This window comes from Accipiter gentilis, chromosome 34 (assembly GCF_929443795.1).
Source record: "Accipiter gentilis chromosome 34, bAccGen1.1, whole genome shotgun sequence".
NCBI classification, from domain to species: Eukaryota; Metazoa; Chordata; class Aves; order Accipitriformes; family Accipitridae; genus Astur; species Astur gentilis.
The window spans coordinates 4,903,976-4,923,588 of NC_064913.1; the positions used below are offsets into that span (position 1 = coordinate 4,903,976).

At 39.1% G+C, this 19,613-nt stretch overlaps 2 protein-coding genes across 5 annotated transcripts in view; both read right to left on the reverse strand.

Moving 5' to 3' along the window:
• The window catches only part of CAPS2 (calcyphosine 2), a 31,121-nt gene extending 21,811 nt beyond the window's left edge, over positions 1 to 9,310 (reverse strand). The window contains exons 1-7 of one of the 4 annotated variants that reach the window (XM_049792040.1): positions 9,216 to 9,310; positions 8,371 to 8,468; positions 5,917 to 5,963; positions 4,583 to 4,628; positions 4,337 to 4,456; positions 3,393 to 3,434; positions 1,016 to 1,189 (exon numbers count right to left, since the gene is read on the reverse strand). In XM_049792040.1, coding sequence (XP_049647997.1) covers positions 1,016 to 1,189; positions 3,393 to 3,434; positions 4,337 to 4,456; positions 4,583 to 4,628; positions 5,917 to 5,963; positions 8,371 to 8,451 — 510 coding nt within the window. In that variant the 5' untranslated portion in view covers positions 8,452 to 8,468; positions 9,216 to 9,310. Of the gene's footprint in view, positions 1 to 1,015; positions 1,190 to 2,025; positions 2,145 to 3,392; positions 3,435 to 4,336; positions 4,457 to 4,582; positions 4,629 to 5,916; positions 5,964 to 8,370; positions 8,469 to 9,215 lie in introns of those variants that run through there. The other 3 variants (XM_049792041.1, XM_049792042.1, XM_049792043.1) reach the window with 3 other exon arrangements.
• A 1,767-nt stretch (positions 9,311 to 11,077) lies between these two features.
• On the reverse strand, positions 11,078 to 19,595 carry CCDC107 (coiled-coil domain containing 107). The gene is made up of 6 exons (XM_049792073.1): positions 19,402 to 19,595; positions 16,274 to 16,479; positions 14,956 to 15,022; positions 13,614 to 13,704; positions 12,360 to 12,469; positions 11,078 to 11,765 (listed from the first exon to the last, which is right to left on the reverse strand). The coding sequence occupies exons 1-6, from the start codon at positions 19,577 to 19,579 to the stop codon at positions 11,491 to 11,493; spliced, it is 927 nt and encodes a 308-aa protein (XP_049648030.1). The 5' UTR covers positions 19,580 to 19,595; the 3' UTR covers positions 11,078 to 11,490.
• Between the last annotated feature and the right edge of the window lie 18 nt (positions 19,596 to 19,613).

The following is a 19,613-nucleotide window of genomic DNA, read 5'->3' on the forward strand; positions in this document are numbered from 1 at the left end:
ATGTAAGACCTTCCCTTTTCAAACTACTGAATATTAAGCAAGTAAAATCAGTGAATTCATTGTTATTCATCACAAACCTTTTCTCTGAAAAGCAATGAGCACAATATGTTTCCTCAACATCTGCATACTTAACTTTTCATTAAGATTCTTAAATAGCCATCTACCCTCAGCACAGTCTACCATTTGACCAGTCCTCACAGCTGTTGCTTACTTTTGTTTCCTGTTTCCTTACACCTACAATGATGTATCTTGTTCTGTGCAACCACCCTTCTCCACTATCTCTTCCAGAACAAGCAGAAAGTTGGGTTATTTCACCCCTTTGTTTTCCAGTCTCTGCCCACCAATCTTCCCTTGTTTACATCTCAGCTTTAATTTAAAAACACAAAAGAAACCTGGCAGAATTAATACAGCTTGCAGTCCAACTCTACTGTATCTTATACAACATCAAAGCAAAAAGTATGGATAATATCTTTCATTATTTTAACCCCATATTCCTTTCCATTTTCAGTGTTAATAGTTCTCTCAGGTACAGATTCATCTTTCACTACTTCTTTTTTAAGTCCTATATATACTCATAATTGAATAGAATAATTAATATACTTCTATATTTTGAAAATATAGAATGCATTTCTATATTTGGAAATAACATTTTAGCAAGATCTTCCCGCTGTCTCTCATCTTCTTAGGCTGCAAACTCTTCCCTGTCACTCATGCTAATCTTCATGCTCAGGCTAGAGGTGCACTCTGAGGGCAAATGCTACATTTCTTACCAGAGAATACGCGCATACTTAGATTCTCAGAGCACCTCAGTTTCTCACTCTGGAACAACTGAAAGAAGCTTCCTATATTTTATTTCCTACTCAACATTAGATGCTGAAAGTGGATGTTTTTATTTCTTTACAATAAAAACATAGAATAATTTAATTACACACACATACAAACCTCTCCAAACACTGTAATGAAATACCAACGTACGTTTGCTATTTAAAAATGCAATTACTTCTTTGGCAGCTACCTTTACTGAAGCTTCTGGACACTGAAGGTGGTCTTTTTTCTTTTCTGCAATTCTCTGAGAATATTGCTTATATTCTTCCTTCATATCTGCTTCATACTGGCAATACTTCAGTTTATATCTGTCTGTTGGGGATGGCAGATTTTCTGGTATTGTCTTCTGCTCCAAAACAGAATGCTAAAGCAAAGAGTAATCAATATAAAAGCCTCTGGCTGATCTATGGAATGAAAACAGCATTATTATAAATCCCATCCCATATAACTTCTGAAACTTCTCGACACTATGCTTCACATTAAGAAAAAATGCAAATATGACTGCATATTCAGGCTTAATTTTCATTGAGTTCTTCATATTCTGCCATTTTTTAATCTAAAAAGTACACAACCAAATGGTTTTACATCACTTTTAAAGACAGAAGCCAAGACAGATTCAGTGGTTCTGCCCTATAAGATAAAGTTACAGACCACTAAAAAGGGAATTCTGACATTTGATTTTGGATGGCTAAAAATGGTCTGATGGAATTTTCAATCAGAAGCTCTAATATTCTTAGATGGCAGATGAGTATTAGTACTGGGACTTCCTTCCGTAGAACAGCATCAGCTGAAAAGGCTTTGAACCCAGCTAAGTACCTTCCTAACTTTACATCCACTTTCAGTGCTCTACACAACGAAGGCTGGATCAGTAGAAACAGCAGCAATGACAGAAAGCCGAGACTCCGTTCTTCTTTCTCTCCGAACATCTTCAATGTTTAAGTGATATTCCTTCAACACTAACAAAACTAAGTCAGCCTTACCTAGCATCTCTACTTGACACACCTCATCTTGCAACAGCAGTGTAACAGTTCTGTTCTAGAAAACCGTTTTTCTCAAAACCCCAGAAGATTTATGTTCTTGAAAAGGCAGCTTTCTCTTTTGAAAGAGGATCTACATCCCTTCCCTGGTTAATACCTGAATGATAAGACTATATTCAAATAATTCTTCCAAAAGTGACCTATTTTGGGAAGATTTACTTACACAGTCTGTTATTGAAGAAGCTGGAACATCTCCTGCTAAAGGAATGCTCAGTCAGGGCCCCAGAAGCAAGCAATGCAGAAATAAAGGCCGTTCAGAGGAATACATTAAAGTATTTTAGAACTGCTTGAAAATCTTCTCCACAGAAAAGAAGGGGGGAATTCAGGCAAAAGGGGGGGGGGGGGGGAGGAAGAGCAAAAGAGGCAAAAGAGGGTAAGTGAACAGAAGATAGATTACTGCACGTTCAGCACTTCAGTATTTAAGACATAATGAAGGCAGCAAGGAAGCAACAAGAGATAAAGGAAAGCAGAGAAGAAAGGGAGAAAGACCCTGAGAAACAGACAAAGCCATACCAACCTTCCGTTAGCCTTCCTGCAGCTAGACAGAATTATAAGTATGAACTTTACCTTTTATAAAAATGGTAAAGCAAGCTGTGAAATTATAGGCATCCAGACCTAAAAAAGAGTATAGCAACTCCAGTATGTTTGCACTGCACGCTTACATTGCAGTACAGAGGAAATAACCTATCCATAGTTACATGTTTACAGTTACATCTTAAGACATGCATAAATACTATGTTGGGCACATAGATATTCGAGAAATAGTACATTCTTAGTCCATGATATAAAAAAAACCCACTTAACCATTTCAGGTTTCATTTAAATGCAATTTTTTTTTCAAGTTGAGAAACCATTTGGTTATGTAGGGAAACATAAAATTATTATCTTGGCAGATTCACTTTGGGCTCCAGCCAACTTGGAATCCTGCTCTACAAGGTGCTATGTTATTCATTTCAAGGGGTACAGGTTATGTACAAATTAATTAATAATTGTTTTTCCTCTAGCTACACTTCTGTTTTAAACACATTAGAGTATTTCTTAGCTTTACATAAGTTAAATATTTTTGAAATAATGGATTTTTAAACAGTATATTTTCCAATTCTTCCAAAAAGAAGTAACATTGATAGGTTAGGATATTTCCTGCACCCTAACCAAATAAAAATGTACTACTACTAGTAAGATTTTTACCATGATTTTGTATGGTGTACAATTAAGACAGAAAATAACCGTGTAGGGTAGCATTGTTCCTGAATTAGTTTAAAGCTCTAGATATCTAAACTTTTAAATATATAGGGACTACAAAGAGAAGACTACTGTTTGCAATACTTCAGCATTTCCCCTTTAATTATCACATTTGAAACACTCAAAATACTGACTGAATGACAGCAGATGAAAAATAGTCTCTCCAATAAGCTAGTTCCTGTAAAGTATGTAGTAAAACATACTACATTTTCAGATTATATACTATGGTACTCTACTACTGAATTGCAAATATTATTTTGTCAGTGTGTATTTTTTCAGCTACTTTACCTCTATTTTCTTCTGACAAGATTTTCTAGACACCTGTTTAAACTAAAGGAAAAGAGAAACTAAATATGTATCATGATCAATTAAAAAACTGTCACATTAATTTGTTCAAATTTAATTCAGATGTAAGAGTTCAAAAGAAAACTTCTCCTGCATTCAGGGAACTGTAGTATCTGAGGAATTAAATTAATTCTTAAAATTGTTATAGTGGATATTGATCCTGAACAGTGCTGTACTGTAGTATAAACCAGAATGTTAGCATCTGGACTACTGATTTTCCTTATAAAGCACCGAAGATTAGGGGTGATTAAGTTTCTTAGTCATCCAGGGAAAAAAATATGCTGGTATGCGATCAGGAAATTTTTGCAATAAAAGTGCTCTGACAAATTGAACATAATTCCAAAGTTAACTTCACAGTTCCTAAGAAAAACTTAAGGAGGAAACTTAAGAAAAAAACCTATGAAGTGGCTGCACGTAACTCCACAAGTTTCCTTTTCACCAAAAGTAACTATTCTTCCATAGAAATAATACTTACTGTTTGTAAACTTGGGTTTGGTCTTCAATCATACACTTACTAACTACTATTGATCTTATCTTTATTATTTTGTTACATGCTACCTCAAAAGTATTACATTTTTCAGTTGCTTTGACAAATTGTTAATAAAGATAGCTATCAATATATTTCTTCAAAAATGAGTACAATGAAAAGGACGAATGTATCGACCAACAAAGAAGAGCTAAGGTATATAAGAAAATAGGATTTTTTAAATATTCTAGAGGCTTCCCAGTAAAAAGTACTTTGTCAAAAATATTTTGGCCCAATACCATGTGGAGATATGAATTTAACCAAAAGAAAAAAAAGAGAACTTGTATAATAAAGGTAAATATGCTTTTCTAATCACTGCTAAAGAGGCATATTTTAAAGATATCTATAGCAACAGACTGACCTGTTGAGCCTGATGATGCTGTGCATATGGCAATTGTAGTGACGTTCTCCAATCTGAAGATGAATCTAGAGGGCATGTACGACGATAACTTCCACTGTATGGTACGTAAGAGTCCCCATCCTAAAATTACAGAAAAAAAAAAGGACAGGCAATCATAGTTGTTTTATACTCAGGGTGATATTTTTATAAATTCCTGCAACACATGAATTCTAAAAGCTATTCAAGACAGAATTAATTTATAATTACCTCTCCATCAGAATCTCTCAGCCTCCCTAGATCTAGGCATGGCACCCTGCAGGAAGTTAAAATTATTTTAATAGCAATATGTTCTCTTATTTTTCAGTTACAGTAAAAGCAAACTGCCTATTAATTATTATTATTAGCTCCTTCACAAAAATTTCCCTGCTACGAACAGCTTCGCTACAACTGGAGATGGCCTACTTGGCAAATCCCTATTCGCCCCTCTTGCTTCAGCTCAGGAACTGGCCACTGAGCTTTTCCTCTTCCCCAGTTGCAGAGTATACTGGCAGCCACAAAGGGTCCCCGCAAAGCCTTTCTTCACTCCCAGCAAGCCAACCCTGGCTTCTCGTCACTCCCCAACAGACGCTGCTGCAACAAGATTATAAATCAGGGATTCCTTACTCCCATCTTCTACAGCAGGTCTGTGTCAACATCCCTCTATTATCAGTCATGAGAGAGGCAACAGGGAAGCAATAGCTCCTGCAGATGCAAAACTTCCAAACTTTTTAGAAGAGATTAACACAGTGGAAGCCAACTACATTTCAGTATTTTATACTGCTTAAAGAAATGAAAACATCTCCAATTCATCAAAGCACCTCTTTGCCTTCTGCCTTTACTCCAGGTATACTCCGGAGCACCATGAACACATATTTTTTATATTTTACTACCAATATTTCCAAACAACCCTATTATAACAAGGTTGCTCTTGGAATACGAGAGCTCCTTAATTTCCAGACTGTTTTCATTAGAGAATGAGTGACAGTATACAGAAATTGAAGTTCTTTGACTTCGAAATGAACAATCCAAGGTCATGGTCACACATACTTGTAAAATGATATAAAAGGATACATTGGCTGTAAGGCATTTCAGTAAACAAAAAGCCCTAAACTATCAAACATGGTTCTTGGAATAGCAGATGTTGCTTATGTGCCAAAGTCACTGTAAGGTTTTAAATTTTATAACCACTGTACAAAATTTCCCATTGCAAAAACCCCTTCACAACCATTTCTCTGTAATTTTTACTGTAATACCTGCAAAGAAGGCCAGTAGTTAAAAAATTTTTTTCTCCTTTTGCAGACTATTAAAAATATTCAAGAAAGACTAGGTATAAATATGAAAACTCCGAGCACAACTCTACTGTTAAGCTCAACCAAATGTAAATCAACTTAATTCCAATGTAAATAATGCATCAAATATTCTACTCTAAATATAAACCACAGAAAACAAACCTATGATGATAAATTTCATGAAACACTGAGTTGCATATCAATACAAATGCAAATGCATTGTGTTATTAATGCACAATTAAACAAACTGATCAGAAATAGAAACAGACTTACTCTGGTGGGCGAGGACCGTGAGTAGCCCGTGTATCTGGTCTCCAGCCCTAAAAGAACGACACATTATTACACACCTGTAGGGGTCAGGATTAAAATACATAGTTCTCTCTTTCAACTTCCCCTGGAGTATTTAAAATCAATGCCTTAAAGTATCTGTCTGACATATTTGACTGAGATGCTACTAATAAAAGGACAAAAAATAAACCCTTTTCATTGAAAGTTGATTCTTACAGATCATGAGTCTAAAAGACTGAATATTAATCATGACACAAAGAATCCAGAATCCAGGTAGTATCCACATCAACTATTAACAATGCATTACAAATAATCCATGTTCCTGAGGGATTGTACAATTACTGCTTAAAAGCTTTTAGGGCACATCATCCTTGTTGGTTGGGAACCAAGCCCTCAGCCAGCCCTTAAACCAAAACCACAATACCGACAGCCAGCTGGCTCACAAGAAGCTAGCTCAGACCCCAAAGAAGCCCTGATATTTGATGTAACTGTATCATCTCTGCTTTCATATAGCAGCACACAATGATGAGTAGGCAGCTCCTGTGCTCACGCTGTTTATTTTACATGGCTGTGTACCACACAGATCTCCAAACTCAACTGAGCAAGAACGTGGCAAGAAGAAAAGACTCGACCCAAAGCTCCATCTACTGTACTATGGCTTTCTGGAAACAGCCAACAGCAAATCCCTAGGGAAGACTGACTGGGGCAAGCACGCAGTAACAATTCCCCCAACTAGCCTCCCAATCTGAAAGAAAAAAAAAAACAAAAACAAACAAACAAAAAACGTGGTTTGGGGATGTTCTGAACCAGGGCCAGTATCTTTGTTTTCACACTCTTCAGCTCAGAGATCTCAGCATCACAGTCTGAATCAAGCAGACATCCTATTTCCAGCAGCACCCTAACACCTTTCAAGATTTGAGAGCAGTCACAAAACTTTTAAGTCCTTTCTTGCCACACACCCTTGTAGCCTGCTCCTGAAAAAGAAGTTCATAGTTCAGCAACACCACCCTCTAAAGTATTCAAAAAGGGTATTCAGGTTTAAAAAAATAGTTTCTGTCCAGTAAGGTCACACATAATAAACACCACCACCTTGTGGTCAAGTATGTAAAAAACTGTCAAGAAATCTAACAGTGCAGCTTTATTCTTAAGACAAAATGCAATGCATTAGATCAAAAGTATATAATTTTTCTGTAACATCTCAACTGTGATAAGATAAAGAACATGCCACATTCCCGATGTTAAAGTCTTAATGTAATTCCTTTTCCAGAAGTCATTGAATCAGGAAGAAAGCAAACAAAAATAATCTGAACACTGTCCACATTTACAGGGTGAAGCACATAGTTTCAACCTAATTTTAATCTGTGATTTATTTTTGCAAGCTACCAAGAATCATATGGACTAGGGAGTCTAAATTTGGAAACCGAGGGGCATGAGAAAGAGAAGAAAAATAGGGACGAGAGATTAGAGAAAAATGGACATTTCTTTACTTTTACAACCTACAGTAAACACTCCAAATGTTCTTGTTGTACACAGGTATTTCATTCTCAAAAGTCTGGTTAAAAGGTAACAATATAACATTGACATGATATCATTTACAAAAGGTCCTTTTTCATTCCAAATCAAACAAAAAAAGGGAAACAGCTACTTGGAGGTCAAACTCCAAGAATTCCTAATGGGGTCATCCAACAAACAAGGAAGTTAAATGGGTGCTTGGGGCCTGAGGGAAGATTAGCAATTTATTTCATGGACATAAAGTACACAGTATCTGTGAGAAAAATCAACTGTTATTTATGGTATTAATATTTACCTTAGCTATAATAAAAACAATGGCCCTCAGAATCCAAGATCTTATTGGTACTGATCAGGCTTTCAAAAGTTAGCCTGAAAGTTTCTGCTACAGTGATCTTGTGAGGTTTGCACACCTACCTTATCTCAAAACACAGACTATTAGGAATAGGTGGAAAACAAAATTCCCCTGTGTACTGAATGCAGAGCACTGAGATTCATCTTACACATCAATCTGAAATCGTGCCTTTTGAAATTATGGTTTGGGGGTTGCTTTACTTCACTGCTGTCTCGGAAAAAAAAACCAGACACACCTGCTACCAGTTTCACCACGGGCCTGAGACAGCACAGGTTCAAGCCTCTGTTGCTCTTAATTGCAAGCGCTAGTTCCTTCCCAAGTTCTCCACACCCTAGTTAAGTACCCAGAATATCAGTTATTTTAGGACAGCTGTTTTTATTGGAAATTCTCACCTTCATGTGAGAAGCTGTTACGCTGAACTATCACTTCCTGACAAAAATAATTTCTTTAAAAGTTCCCTTCTCTACAGAACGCATTATAACGTCAAACTAAGAACCTTCTGAAGTATGATTAAAATATTTGTTAAAATATCAAAGTACGGAAGGGAAACAACCACAAGCCTTCTGTTAACATACCTGACATTTCTTCTTCCCCCTCGATGACAGCTGAGCCTGCCTTCGAGGGGATGCAGCGACTCCTTTAACTTCCAAATCCATGCAAATTCAACGACAGCCTTCAGAATAAAGTGGAAAACAGATTTGAGAAAATCATGTATTTTTTATATAAGTACTTCTGTAAAAAAACGTTATTGCATTAGAAAGACCGTGTCTATCACCAATAATTTGGGTATTCTCTTTGGCGAGCTATGAAACATCGCTGGCTTCCCTTTTTCACTGCCTTTTAATTTCAGTCTTTCCTTACTAATGCTTCACCCGATTCCTGTTCAAACTTATGTCTTTGCCTCGAGTTTAACTCCTTCTTTCCCTTACGCTTCTCTATACCTTCTCACGCCAGCGTTACTGCTTCGTTACCCCTTGACGACATCCAACCTTTTTCACTCTTCACGTACGGCTGCTGCCTGGCTCTCAACAGCACCCTGCCCTGGGACCAGGTATTTTCGGGAAGGCGCCAGGGCCCTCCTGGCCTCGGGAGGGACATTTTATCAGCGTGCTATCTCCTGCTCTGCTGGTTTCTCCTTCCGCACAGCCAGTTTTGAAGATTTTTATCAGCGTGCTCTGCTGGTTTCTCCTTCCGCACAGCCAGTATCGAACCGAAAGCCCATCGTTTCACTCCCAGAAACCAGACGCTCCATTTTCAACCCGCCATCCGCGACGGCTGACCGCGTTTCTACCTACTGAGCAGCTCTGACCTCCCCAGCGTCCTCTCCTTCACCGGGCAGACGCTCAGCAGCAGGGCCAGCCGGGAGACGGCCACACAGCTGCCCGCCAACCGGCCCGCCTGCCAGCCGTACCCCCTTTACCTCATGGGGGCTTAAAAGGAAGAGCCGCCATTTTCACGGGACCTCAAGCCTCCGGCCGAAACCAGTCGAAGGTGCGAGAGGAGGAAAGCGTTGTTGCCTTTAACCGTCAAGGCGCCGCAGTAACTTTGCGACGCTTTAAGGGGAGAAATAAACATCGCGGGCTCAGACGCAGCTCCACAGAGACGCCGCGTTTCCCCGGCAGCAGCCCAGGAGCGGCCGGGGCCCCGCTGGGCTGTCCCCGGAGCGCCCTCACCGCCGGGCTGACCAGAAAGGGCCCGCCCCGCCATCGCGGCTGCAGCAGCCCCGTCCCCCTCCCGCCCTACCTGCGCCCCGCCGGGTCCAGCGGCGCGGAGAGAGGTTTAGCAAAATAGCGCCTTCCCCCGAGGCGGGGAGGGGAATTCTCCGTTCGTCCTGAGGAAATGATCTACTCGGGGCAGGGCTGCCCGCCGGAACGGCCCTCCCGGCGCTCACCTGCACTCCCCGCAGCCGCCGGTGAGGAAAGCTGGGCACCTCGCAGGGATGCGGGACCTCAACTCAGCCCCCCCGCGCCGGGCTGCTGGAATCGGAGACTTCGCCAGAGCAGCAGAAGGGTGAACGGCTGCGGCCCTGGGTCAGAATTACAGCTCAAAGCACCTACGGACAGAGGGACCGGCCCGCCGCCGACAGCAAGGGGAGGGCAGGGCGCCTGCTGCCCCTTCGTCCTGCCTGCTCCCCGCCCAGCGAAGCTTTGACACTAGGTTCAGTCCACTTTAATTAGATTAGCCTCTATGCAATCATGATTTTTTTTAAACTGTCCCAGTCGTCCCAAACGACCAGACCTAGGCCAGTCATTCTTAAAAAGCAAATTACAGCCGAGTACCAGGTTTGATTCATCCGCTCCGTCTTGGGGGAAGATTTGTCACCTCTTGAGAAACCCTGGCTTTTTGGGCAATCACTTTTCCAAAGTTAGGCAAAAGTCCCACTGTGAAACTACTAATACACTGGCCCTAAGGATGTACTCCTGGATGCTGCTACTTCCAAGCCCGTGTGATCCATTTTTAGAAACAAAGACGTACCACGTTTTGACACAAGAATGAACAATTTGCTCCGTTGCAGTGAGTGACACAGGAACAGTTTTGGTCCCTTCAACTACAGTACGCTTCCTCCATTAAAAAAAAAAAATCCACGTTATTTTCCTGCAAGAATAAAGATGGCACAAGAGTTCAGGCATTATAACTGGCCTACTTAAAAGCTATGCAATTACAAAACAATTTAACAGCATTGTACTGTCAGACTTACCTCTAATGTAATTCCTGTCATTAAAGGGTGGCAGTTCCATAGGCATGTGTGTTAAGTGAACAAAAAATTAACAGAAAATAAAGATATAGACAAAAGTTATCCTGGCAAAGGAAGAAAATGCTTTTCTTAACACTGACCTAAAAAAGCCACTATCAAGTTGGTATAACATGTCAAAAAAAGAAACCCCACAGTTCTTGAATGATACATAGCAATACATCTGTTAATACTGTTGTCAGAAAAACTGTATTACAATGAATCAAAAGGCCAGATTCTATTGTGTTAAAATAAATATGAAACAGGGATATAGTACTAACAGGTATCAATTAATTATTAGGCAGCTGCTGAGCTTAACCAGGGACAGGTGGGGAAGCAGTTAAATGATCCAGTGTAATGCACTAAGGTTTAAACTGACATACAAAACAATACATCATTCCTGAGGAGACAGAAAACTCGGACTAATTATTTTAAAATAGCGTCTGTGGCTAAATTTCTCCAAATAAAGAAACTTGACTATGAATGTATCCCTAAGATTTAACCCATACTGCTTTTCATTCCCCCCTAGAAAAAAGTTTTCCACAAAGAGCTAAATTCATCAGTGCATGCTCTTTAATGAACTCAAGTAAGTCACAGTTCAAGTGGCACCACGCTTACTAGTTACAAAACATTCATGAAACATCTATTCTTTATAGTCTTAATTACAAGATACTCTATTTTAGTGAAGCATGAGACATAATTACAGTGCATTATATACAGAGTACAGAAATATTTTTATAGGAAAAAAATAAATAGAAAAAAAATATGTAAACATCCTGAGTGAAATTCTGCTGCCACTGAATTCAGTTACAGAACCATCATAGATACAAGCACAGGCAGAATTTCACCCCTCTTTTTAAAGCATATAGCAGTGCACATAACTTCATTTTAAACAGTTTAAAGTGCATACAACAGTATAAAAAAAATAATTCATAAGCTTTTGAAAGTTTTACATATACAGATTTCATTCGTATCTATTACGTCTCCTCAATCCTATCCCTTTGGATTCAATGGCATCTTTGTGTATCATTTCTTGGTCTTCTACCACATCTGGCTGAAACTGATGTACTTCACATTCATCACATAATTCATGCTCTTCTATTTTGTAATCATTATCAACATCCTCAAGCAAATCTTCATGACTGTCATCTTCTCTGTCATCCATTTCTTTCTCTTGAGAATGTTCAGCAAATGACTGAATAAGATCTTCAAGTTTCTCATTACAAATGTGGCTGACATCTTTTAATGAAAAAAAAAAGTTTAAATTACTAGAAAGGCTCAAAATTTCAAGGGTCAGTTTAGAAGCAGAATTTTTTATTTGTTTTCTCTCTTTTATTAAGACTCAACTAATGCAAAAATTCCCCACACTTCTACTGAACCATTCTTAACATTTAAGATTTCTCTTGGACTACTACACACCTCTTGGAAATCTCCAGTTGAAACTAATACACAATTTGATGTTTGGTACGTTATGCAAGCATTACCCACCGCCTCAGAGGTTCCCATCTGGGAATCCACAGACTAAAGTTAGTCCAATACTAACAGACTGCTCAGGAACTCACATTCAAGAAGCCCATTTTAACAAAGCAGAACATGACTGTGTGATCTATCCTAGCTCAATGTCTTTTAGCACCTATTCTTAAAAAAATCATGATGTATCAAAAATTTGAAATTAGATACACCTCAAACAGGAATAATGGTACTCCTACAGAATAAAATTAATTCCACACACATTACCTCAGATGCAGGAGCTGCACATTATTATAGTAAGATCTGTTTATTCTTTTAAAATATAAACTACTTAGTTATCTATCCTGCTGGATATCAAAGTACCTTTCATCTTGTTTTCTGATTTATCCAATCCACTTTCTTTCATCAGTCGTCTAATTGATTGGAGCTGTGTCATTATTTCATCTTTCTGCTCACAAGCTAAAGCATTAACACTAGAAAAAAAGACAGATGTCACCAGCTGAAAGATTACCTTGGAAGTGAGTGCTTGATAATAATGCTCAAGATTGCAGTATTTCTTTCCATGGATAAACACCTCAGTTAAGTTAGCAATTCGTTTAGCTCAAGCTTTTCCTTGAGAACTGTCTCTTGAGAAGTGGGGACCCCATCACATACACCTACTGAATAATCTAGCCACTGAATTCTAACACTGGAGCCCTAATGGCCAAGGTTGAGTAATAAGTACTGAAAGAAACAATTATCCAAAGTGATTTTATTTTTAGTACAACAATGCCTAATACAGAACTTCACAGTTTATAGAGGCTTTTCTCATTTATTTCAGATTTTGTTTACACTCTCTCCTCCCCATCACTACTAGAAATTTGTTAGGCAAATTGGTCAGTCAATTTGCTGCTTAACAGTTTCAGCACGTATTAAGTTCATAAGCACACTAAAGGAACAATCAGTAAGTTCTGCATGTTTTAAACTCGGCTTCATGAAGGATGTCAGTCTACACAAAATGGACTGCATGGATATTTTTATTTCCAATAGATGGGTAAGGCCCTAGCTTCTTAAGAAAAGATGATCTCTAAAACCACAAGGAGGTTATATTGCTTATTCCCTTGTTACACTACAACAGAGAAGTTATATTTCCCTGAAACACACACAATCACTTAACAGTGTTAACACTTAACATTTCAAAACACAAAAATAAGCAGCCATACCTTGATAACTAGTTTTGTCTTCTAATTATATCAAAAGGTGGAAACTCTTTCTGATACCAGAAATCTAATTTCCACATGGGCTTTCAAATGCTACTGAGCTTAAGTGTTTTTTCAGTATTAGTCTCCTTGGTCAATATTCAAGTTTAACTTGTTAAGTGACAGAAGCTCAGACTTACAGTCATGCTATTGCATATATGTTTGGTGAACAAGAGACAGGAGATGTCTGTGGAAAAGATCACGAACTGCAGAAGAAAACTATTACCTGCAAAAGGCTACAGAATCAATAAGTAATTAAAGAAGGTTCCTAAACACTGTTACTTACCTATATATAAGGAACATTTTGAGAACTCTCTGTCAACATTTTGGAGAATTTCAATTCACAGAAAACAATACTGAGATGTTTTAGAACACTCACCAGTTTGACAGTGGATCCAACTGAGTCAATAAAGAATTTAACATTTTCTCTGTCTGTGCTAGATGCTGCTCCAGTTCTAAAAGCTGATGCTCTAACAAAAAACAAAAGCAAAAAAAAAAGTGGGAGGCAGGGCCAGGGGGGTGGGGGCAAGTGGGAGAGAACATTGTAATAAATGTATTTACAATACGAAAATGATACTAATTTATATTTTTGGTTGGGCAGATTCAAAAACAGGAAGGTTTTTTCTCTATAAAATTCTAGAATATGAAAAGGGAGTGGTGAAAGCAAGAATAGAAGCCTTATGTGTGACCAGAAGTCCTCATTCAATAACTTGTCTCCAATAGTGCAGAAGAAGAGAACACCTTGGCAGAAACCGAGCGAGAATATGGCTCTCACCTTCCCAGCTTCAAGAACTACACAGGTTCCAAGACTTCCTAAGGTAAAAGTAGTGTATTTATACTTACTATAGTCATAAATTTGCCCACTCACACCTCACAAATACATTCAACACTTAATACACTAGAGTTGAGAGGAGTAACTCCTCCTAAAATACTATTAAACTGTGAAGAAAGAAGAACGCAACATGCAAGGATGGCAAATAGGCAGTGTAGAAACTCACTGCTGAACCTGACTACAGATCTGGTGTACAGAGACACCAGGAGGCTGCTAGTTGTTTAATTAACTAAAAATGTGTCTGTACAAGGGGCAAAAAACATATGAAAACAGCTCAACTTTGATGTGCCTGACTGTTTCTCCAAAGGAAAGCCTGCTTCTTGGCACATGCAGAATAGACTGAATCAGACAGCCAAGAGTGCTCCGTATCGTGAAGGAAAAGAGTATCATTTATTCTGCCTCTTCTACAAACAGTTAATGTTTTTGTCAGGTCTCCAATTTGACCCAGAAATTCAACAGCCTCTGTAATTGTTTATCCATACTGTTCCACTATCAATACAGTTTAACTCTAAAGCAGATCATTATATCCTTTTTAAATACCCTATTAATTCTAAAGAGTATTATATCCTATTTAAACACCCTATTATACTGAAGAAAATTGAGCAGGTCTTAAGTAAGAAAAACATCAGACATTAAAAGGCAGACAACCATCCTGTATTACTGTAGCTGTTTTAAAGAATATTACCATTTGGAGATTTCAAACAAACCTCTACCAAGTGTTTCAAGTACACAGAACAACAAAGTGGTTTTTTGTAGGTTCCTAACTGCATGTAAGGAACTTAGAAGATGGTTCTTGTTTAGCTAGACTGCATAAACAAAAATATGTAGCTTGTTCCAGCAGGAAATATGCATTTTTGGTGAACATATGCATTCTGAATGGCTATCTTACCCGTTTCCTTTGCCTTGTCTTCAGTACTTTTTTCCTTTTTGGAGAGACTTTCTTCATGTGACTTCATCTTTAATAAATATAATCATGTTAGAAGACTTCATCACTATTTGTATATTAAAAATAAAAATGCATTTAGAAATTTACTGAAATTAAAAAGCAACCACAGAAATGTGCTCCATTAATGAAACTTTTATTCTGCCATGCCTTCTTCCTATCTTAAACTAACACTTCAGATTGTAAGCAGTGACAACATGACTGACAAAAGTTGTAAAAGAAAGCAGTTGCTATTTCAACTCCAGTTTTCAAAAATTAACAGAAGAAACCTTCTAGGTTACTGGACCCAGTCTCCTATCATTAACTAGGAGGTAAAACTTCTTTCTTAAAGTAATAAAGATGCTATTATAGAAATATTTACATGTCAGTCCCACAACTGTAAAGAGTTTTAACACCCAAAGTATTGTTTTTATGATGTTTCGATCTTATTTACAAACTATTTAATTTTTAAAACCAAACTGGTCTGCCTCTATGTTCATCTTGCTAAGCTGTTGTATTTTTCTCACATATGAGATGATATGAAACTGTCTACGGAAATGAAGATGCTGTCTCCAGTCCTGTTCAGGTTTAAGTTGGTTTTTTCCCTGAAGGCAAGCAGCAATGTTCCAGGTGCACTCTCAGCACTGCAAGTGCTGTAACATCTCTTATTATAAAACAATAAATATCAAGACTGATATTTAAAAAAAAAAATCCCAATAGATCATGTGCTCTACTTTTTTAATTTACTAATGGTAGAAAAGCTATCACATGTCACAGGTAACAGCCTATGTTGCAGCTGCATGACCAAATGAGAAGTCCTAAATAAAAGGTCTAGACTACTCACTATTCTATCTAATTGCTAATCTAAGACTATTACTCTGCAGGAGTCGTCTATCTCCTTCCCATACTCAATCTCATTCTGAAGAATGAAAAGGAAGTGAAACACTCATGAGGCTTAAGTTACAACCTCAGGTAACAGCACTGTTTAAGTTCTCAGATTCTTATTGGGGGGAGGAGGGGGTGCGGGGAGGGGAGGTGAAGTGTAAGATTCTCACTTCTTTAAGTGTCTAAAAAAAGATCAGTCAGAAACCTTCCTAAGGAAGAATCAGATATACTATAATTTTAACTTTGGAGCTCACATTCAAAATCAAACCGAGCAATAAATGGCTTTTGGACAACCACATACATGGACTCAGAATTGGGGGGGGGGGGGAGACACGACGACACCCAGACCAGTTACATTTCCTTCTAATTTCAATACTTTAATGCTTTTCTTATGGCTTACCTTAAGAAATTTGTATGCTGCAAACACTCCCACTCCAAGAGCATACAACGGCATGAGGGTGAATGCTAATTCTCTACCATTTCCTCTTGTTCTCTCACTCTTTATCTCTTTTTCCATTGCATTTCTCATCTGCTGAATACTCTGATAAGTATTACTGTCAGAATTTCCTGGATTCAGGTGAACTTGATGAACTGTCTGAGGACTACCTTAAAAAAATTAAATTGAGAGAAAGAAGACAAAGTTAGAAAGGAAATTAAGAGTCCAATTAGTTTCACAACTGGAATTAAATTGTTTCCTTCTTGTGTGATCATCTTTGTTTATCACTCTTCTAAGATGGTGTGGTCAGTCCTGCATCCAAATAAAGTTACCAAAAAAAAAATTAAAAATCACTGTTTCATGAATAGAATGCAAAGTTAAATCTATGTAGCAAAGACCCTCAAACTAAGTTTCTATCTTTCTTTAAGACGCAAGTTTTAAGTTTCTTCCTTTACAACAACATTGGCAAACCCACAGCAAACCACAGAAAGGTAGACGAAACAAGAAACAACTTACATCTTGAAATAAAAGCATATTCAGAGAAACTATTAACAACGCTGAGAACAATGTTACAAATTAGTATTTCTCCTCTGTAACAAAGAAAGGAGTTAAGTACAAACTGAATTGTCTAGTCCCAGAAAAAAAAAAGTTTTGTTGAAATACACATGCTGTGTTGCTGCTTTCATTATTTTGACAGTAAATTCAGTGTTACATGGATATTCCCACAGGCTTAGAAGTGCTGTACCTCTGCAAATCAAATATTTAGCAGGTAAAGAATGCACAATAGCAAAGAGATGCAACCTCGGAAGTCGGAAGTATTTTTCCGTGTAATTTGCCTGCCAAAACAGGCAGCAGATAAAACAGCCAGTGTCACTGCTTGACTTACGAATTAGGTTATTTGGTAGTTAAACCTGGGGTCATGGGACACGCACATGAGAAACAGTGCTATTAGCTAAAGAATGCAGACGCTTGCAGAGACAGACAGCAGGTGATGGGGGAGCTGTGAAGTTTAACACTGATGTCTCAACTGATTGCTTAGACTTATACCTTAAAATCCCCTTGAACATTTAGTTCCTCATAATTTAATATCCCTGAACTGAGTATGGGTAAAACAAGGTTCACATTATATAAAAACTCCCAAAAGTAAGACCATTATGCAAATCACTCTTTGTCAATTAATACTGAAACAGTGGCATTTCAAGAATTTACAGTAACATAACTCAAGTGTGCAAGAGACAGCCACAATCAGGTAGCGAAAAAAATTAACATAAGTTATAACTCCCAGTGAAACAACTGTTTGGCTACAGCTTCTTCCAAATACAAGAGAAAAAGGAATCTAATTCTGCTAAACTAAGCTGGTACTTTGTGATAAGAGATCTTGAACAGTGGTTTAGAATTGTCTAAAATGAGTTAGCCAGAAAAGTTTTTCAGACTTCCAGGAATGACCCTGACTGTAGCGACATTTACTCTCAGCTCGGCAGTCAAGTCGTGCCAGGCATCACTGCAAGTTCTTCCACATCCCATTGCTCAGTTTGCAACAGGCCCATTTGGAGTAGACCTTTAAGCTGTATGTTTGCTCACTGGAACTCAAAGCAGAACTGGACAGTTACACAAAAAATTAAACACCCTGGCTGACAGAAGCAGAACTCAAGCTACCTTAATCATTTAATGCTAGTTCAGGCAGACATTCTCCTTTCAACAAAAGCAGGTTTAGACTTACTAAAACTGAACTAATCTGGAAATCACATTTGATCTTACATGTAGTCTTCCTTCTTTCAGTTCTATTTGTTTTTAATGTAAATGAGGAGATTTACTAAAATACCTAATATCACAGACGAAAAAATTTCCACAGGTCATAGGAATACGAATGTGGTCAAGGGAAACACCATCTTCCAGGCACAGAGGAGGGACACTGAATCCTAATGGAGTCCATTGTCCTGAACCAAATTTATCTCACAGAAGAAACAGCAGAGTGAGTACTGGCCAAACAGGAGAAAAGAAGAACCCAGACAGGTGAGAACAGCAGATCTGCCTGAAATTTATTTTATTCAGTGCTGGGCCAACACATCACTAGAAGCAGAGGCATGTGAAATGTTGCTTTTTTTCAAGGTTTGGTTTTAAAAGAATTTGATCTACAGGAAATGACAGCTACCATATAAATTAAAAGTAATCAAGCAAAACAGGCCAGACTAGAGCTTATGAAGCACAGTAAGTTTGACATCAGCTGGGAAGAACATGGTAGCAGCTCAAGCCTCACTTTTTCTGCCTCCCAGGGAAAACCACAGACACATATTTTGGAGGATTACAGCAACTATCTACGTTTTGGTTTACAATGCCTCGGAAGGCATCACCAATGAATCACAGAGCTACCTCAAGAAAGCAGGCTCTTTGTAACTTTCCAGAACAGAAGCGGACCTTTGGACCTTGAGCTAAATCCTCAGCTGACATACAGTGACACAGCTTAACATACATTTATACCACTCAAGCTTTCACAAGGGGTAAGCTCCCTAGCCCATTCAGTGATATCTTTTCTAAAGAGGCATCTTGGACTCTTTCCAATACACTACCTGACAAATCTCATACGATTCTGTGCTAACGTTTGCCAACAGTAACACTTGGCTCCCTTATTGCAATTCTAACACGCGCGGTGAATTCTTTCCTCTGACACCTCACAGCTACTCATCTGTTGGAGTAACTAAGCCTGTCACTGCACGCGCTACTCCTCAAACTGCCCTGATAACATACACTTCCAGTAACAGAGCGTCATCTGCATTTAACAGTGATGTTCTTAAGACAACGCAGACAAAAATCGACACGGTAACGAACTAGAGAAGCAGAACATGAAGGCGGGAAGGGGGGTGTGGAAGGTTAAGGCGAGGCGGTGAGAGCACAGGCGCCGGCCCGGAGCCGTCCGACCCGGCCTTTGTCCCTCACAGCCCGCGTACACCGCCCAGCGCCTCCCGGACGAGCCCCAGCCCTCTCCGATGCCGGGGGGGGGCCTTGGAGCCCGCCGAGAGAGGGGCCGGCTCCTAGCAGCTGCCGCAGGGAACGCACAACCCCGCCGCGGCCTCGGCCACCGCCACGGCTCCTACCTCTGCGGTGCTGACGGGGATCGTAATGGCCGGGGCCGGCCTTGCCGCCCCGCGGAGACCGGCCGGCCCTCCCGCCGCCTCCTCCTCCTCCTCCTCCGAACATCCTGGGCATGACGACGAAGACACAAAGCACCAGCACCACCGACACCACCACCTGCTGCACCGCCGACAGCACCATGGCCGCCGCCTCCTCCTCCTCCTCCTCCTCCCTC

Excerpts from the sequence above, each read along its gene's own strand:
- CCDC107 (XM_049792073.1), bottom strand. The coding sequence starts at position 19,579 with ATGGTGCTGTCGGCGGTGCAGCAGGTGGTGGTGTCGGTGGTGCTGGTG. Across the intron at positions 15,023-16,273 it reads CAGCATACAAATTTCTTAAG|ATGAAGTCACATGAAGAAAG; the intron begins GTAAGCCATAAG and ends TATTTATTAAAG. Across the intron at positions 13,705-14,955 it reads AGACAAGGCAAAGGAAACGG|AGCATCAGCTTTTAGAACTG; the intron begins GTAAGATAGCCA and ends GTTTTTTGTTAG.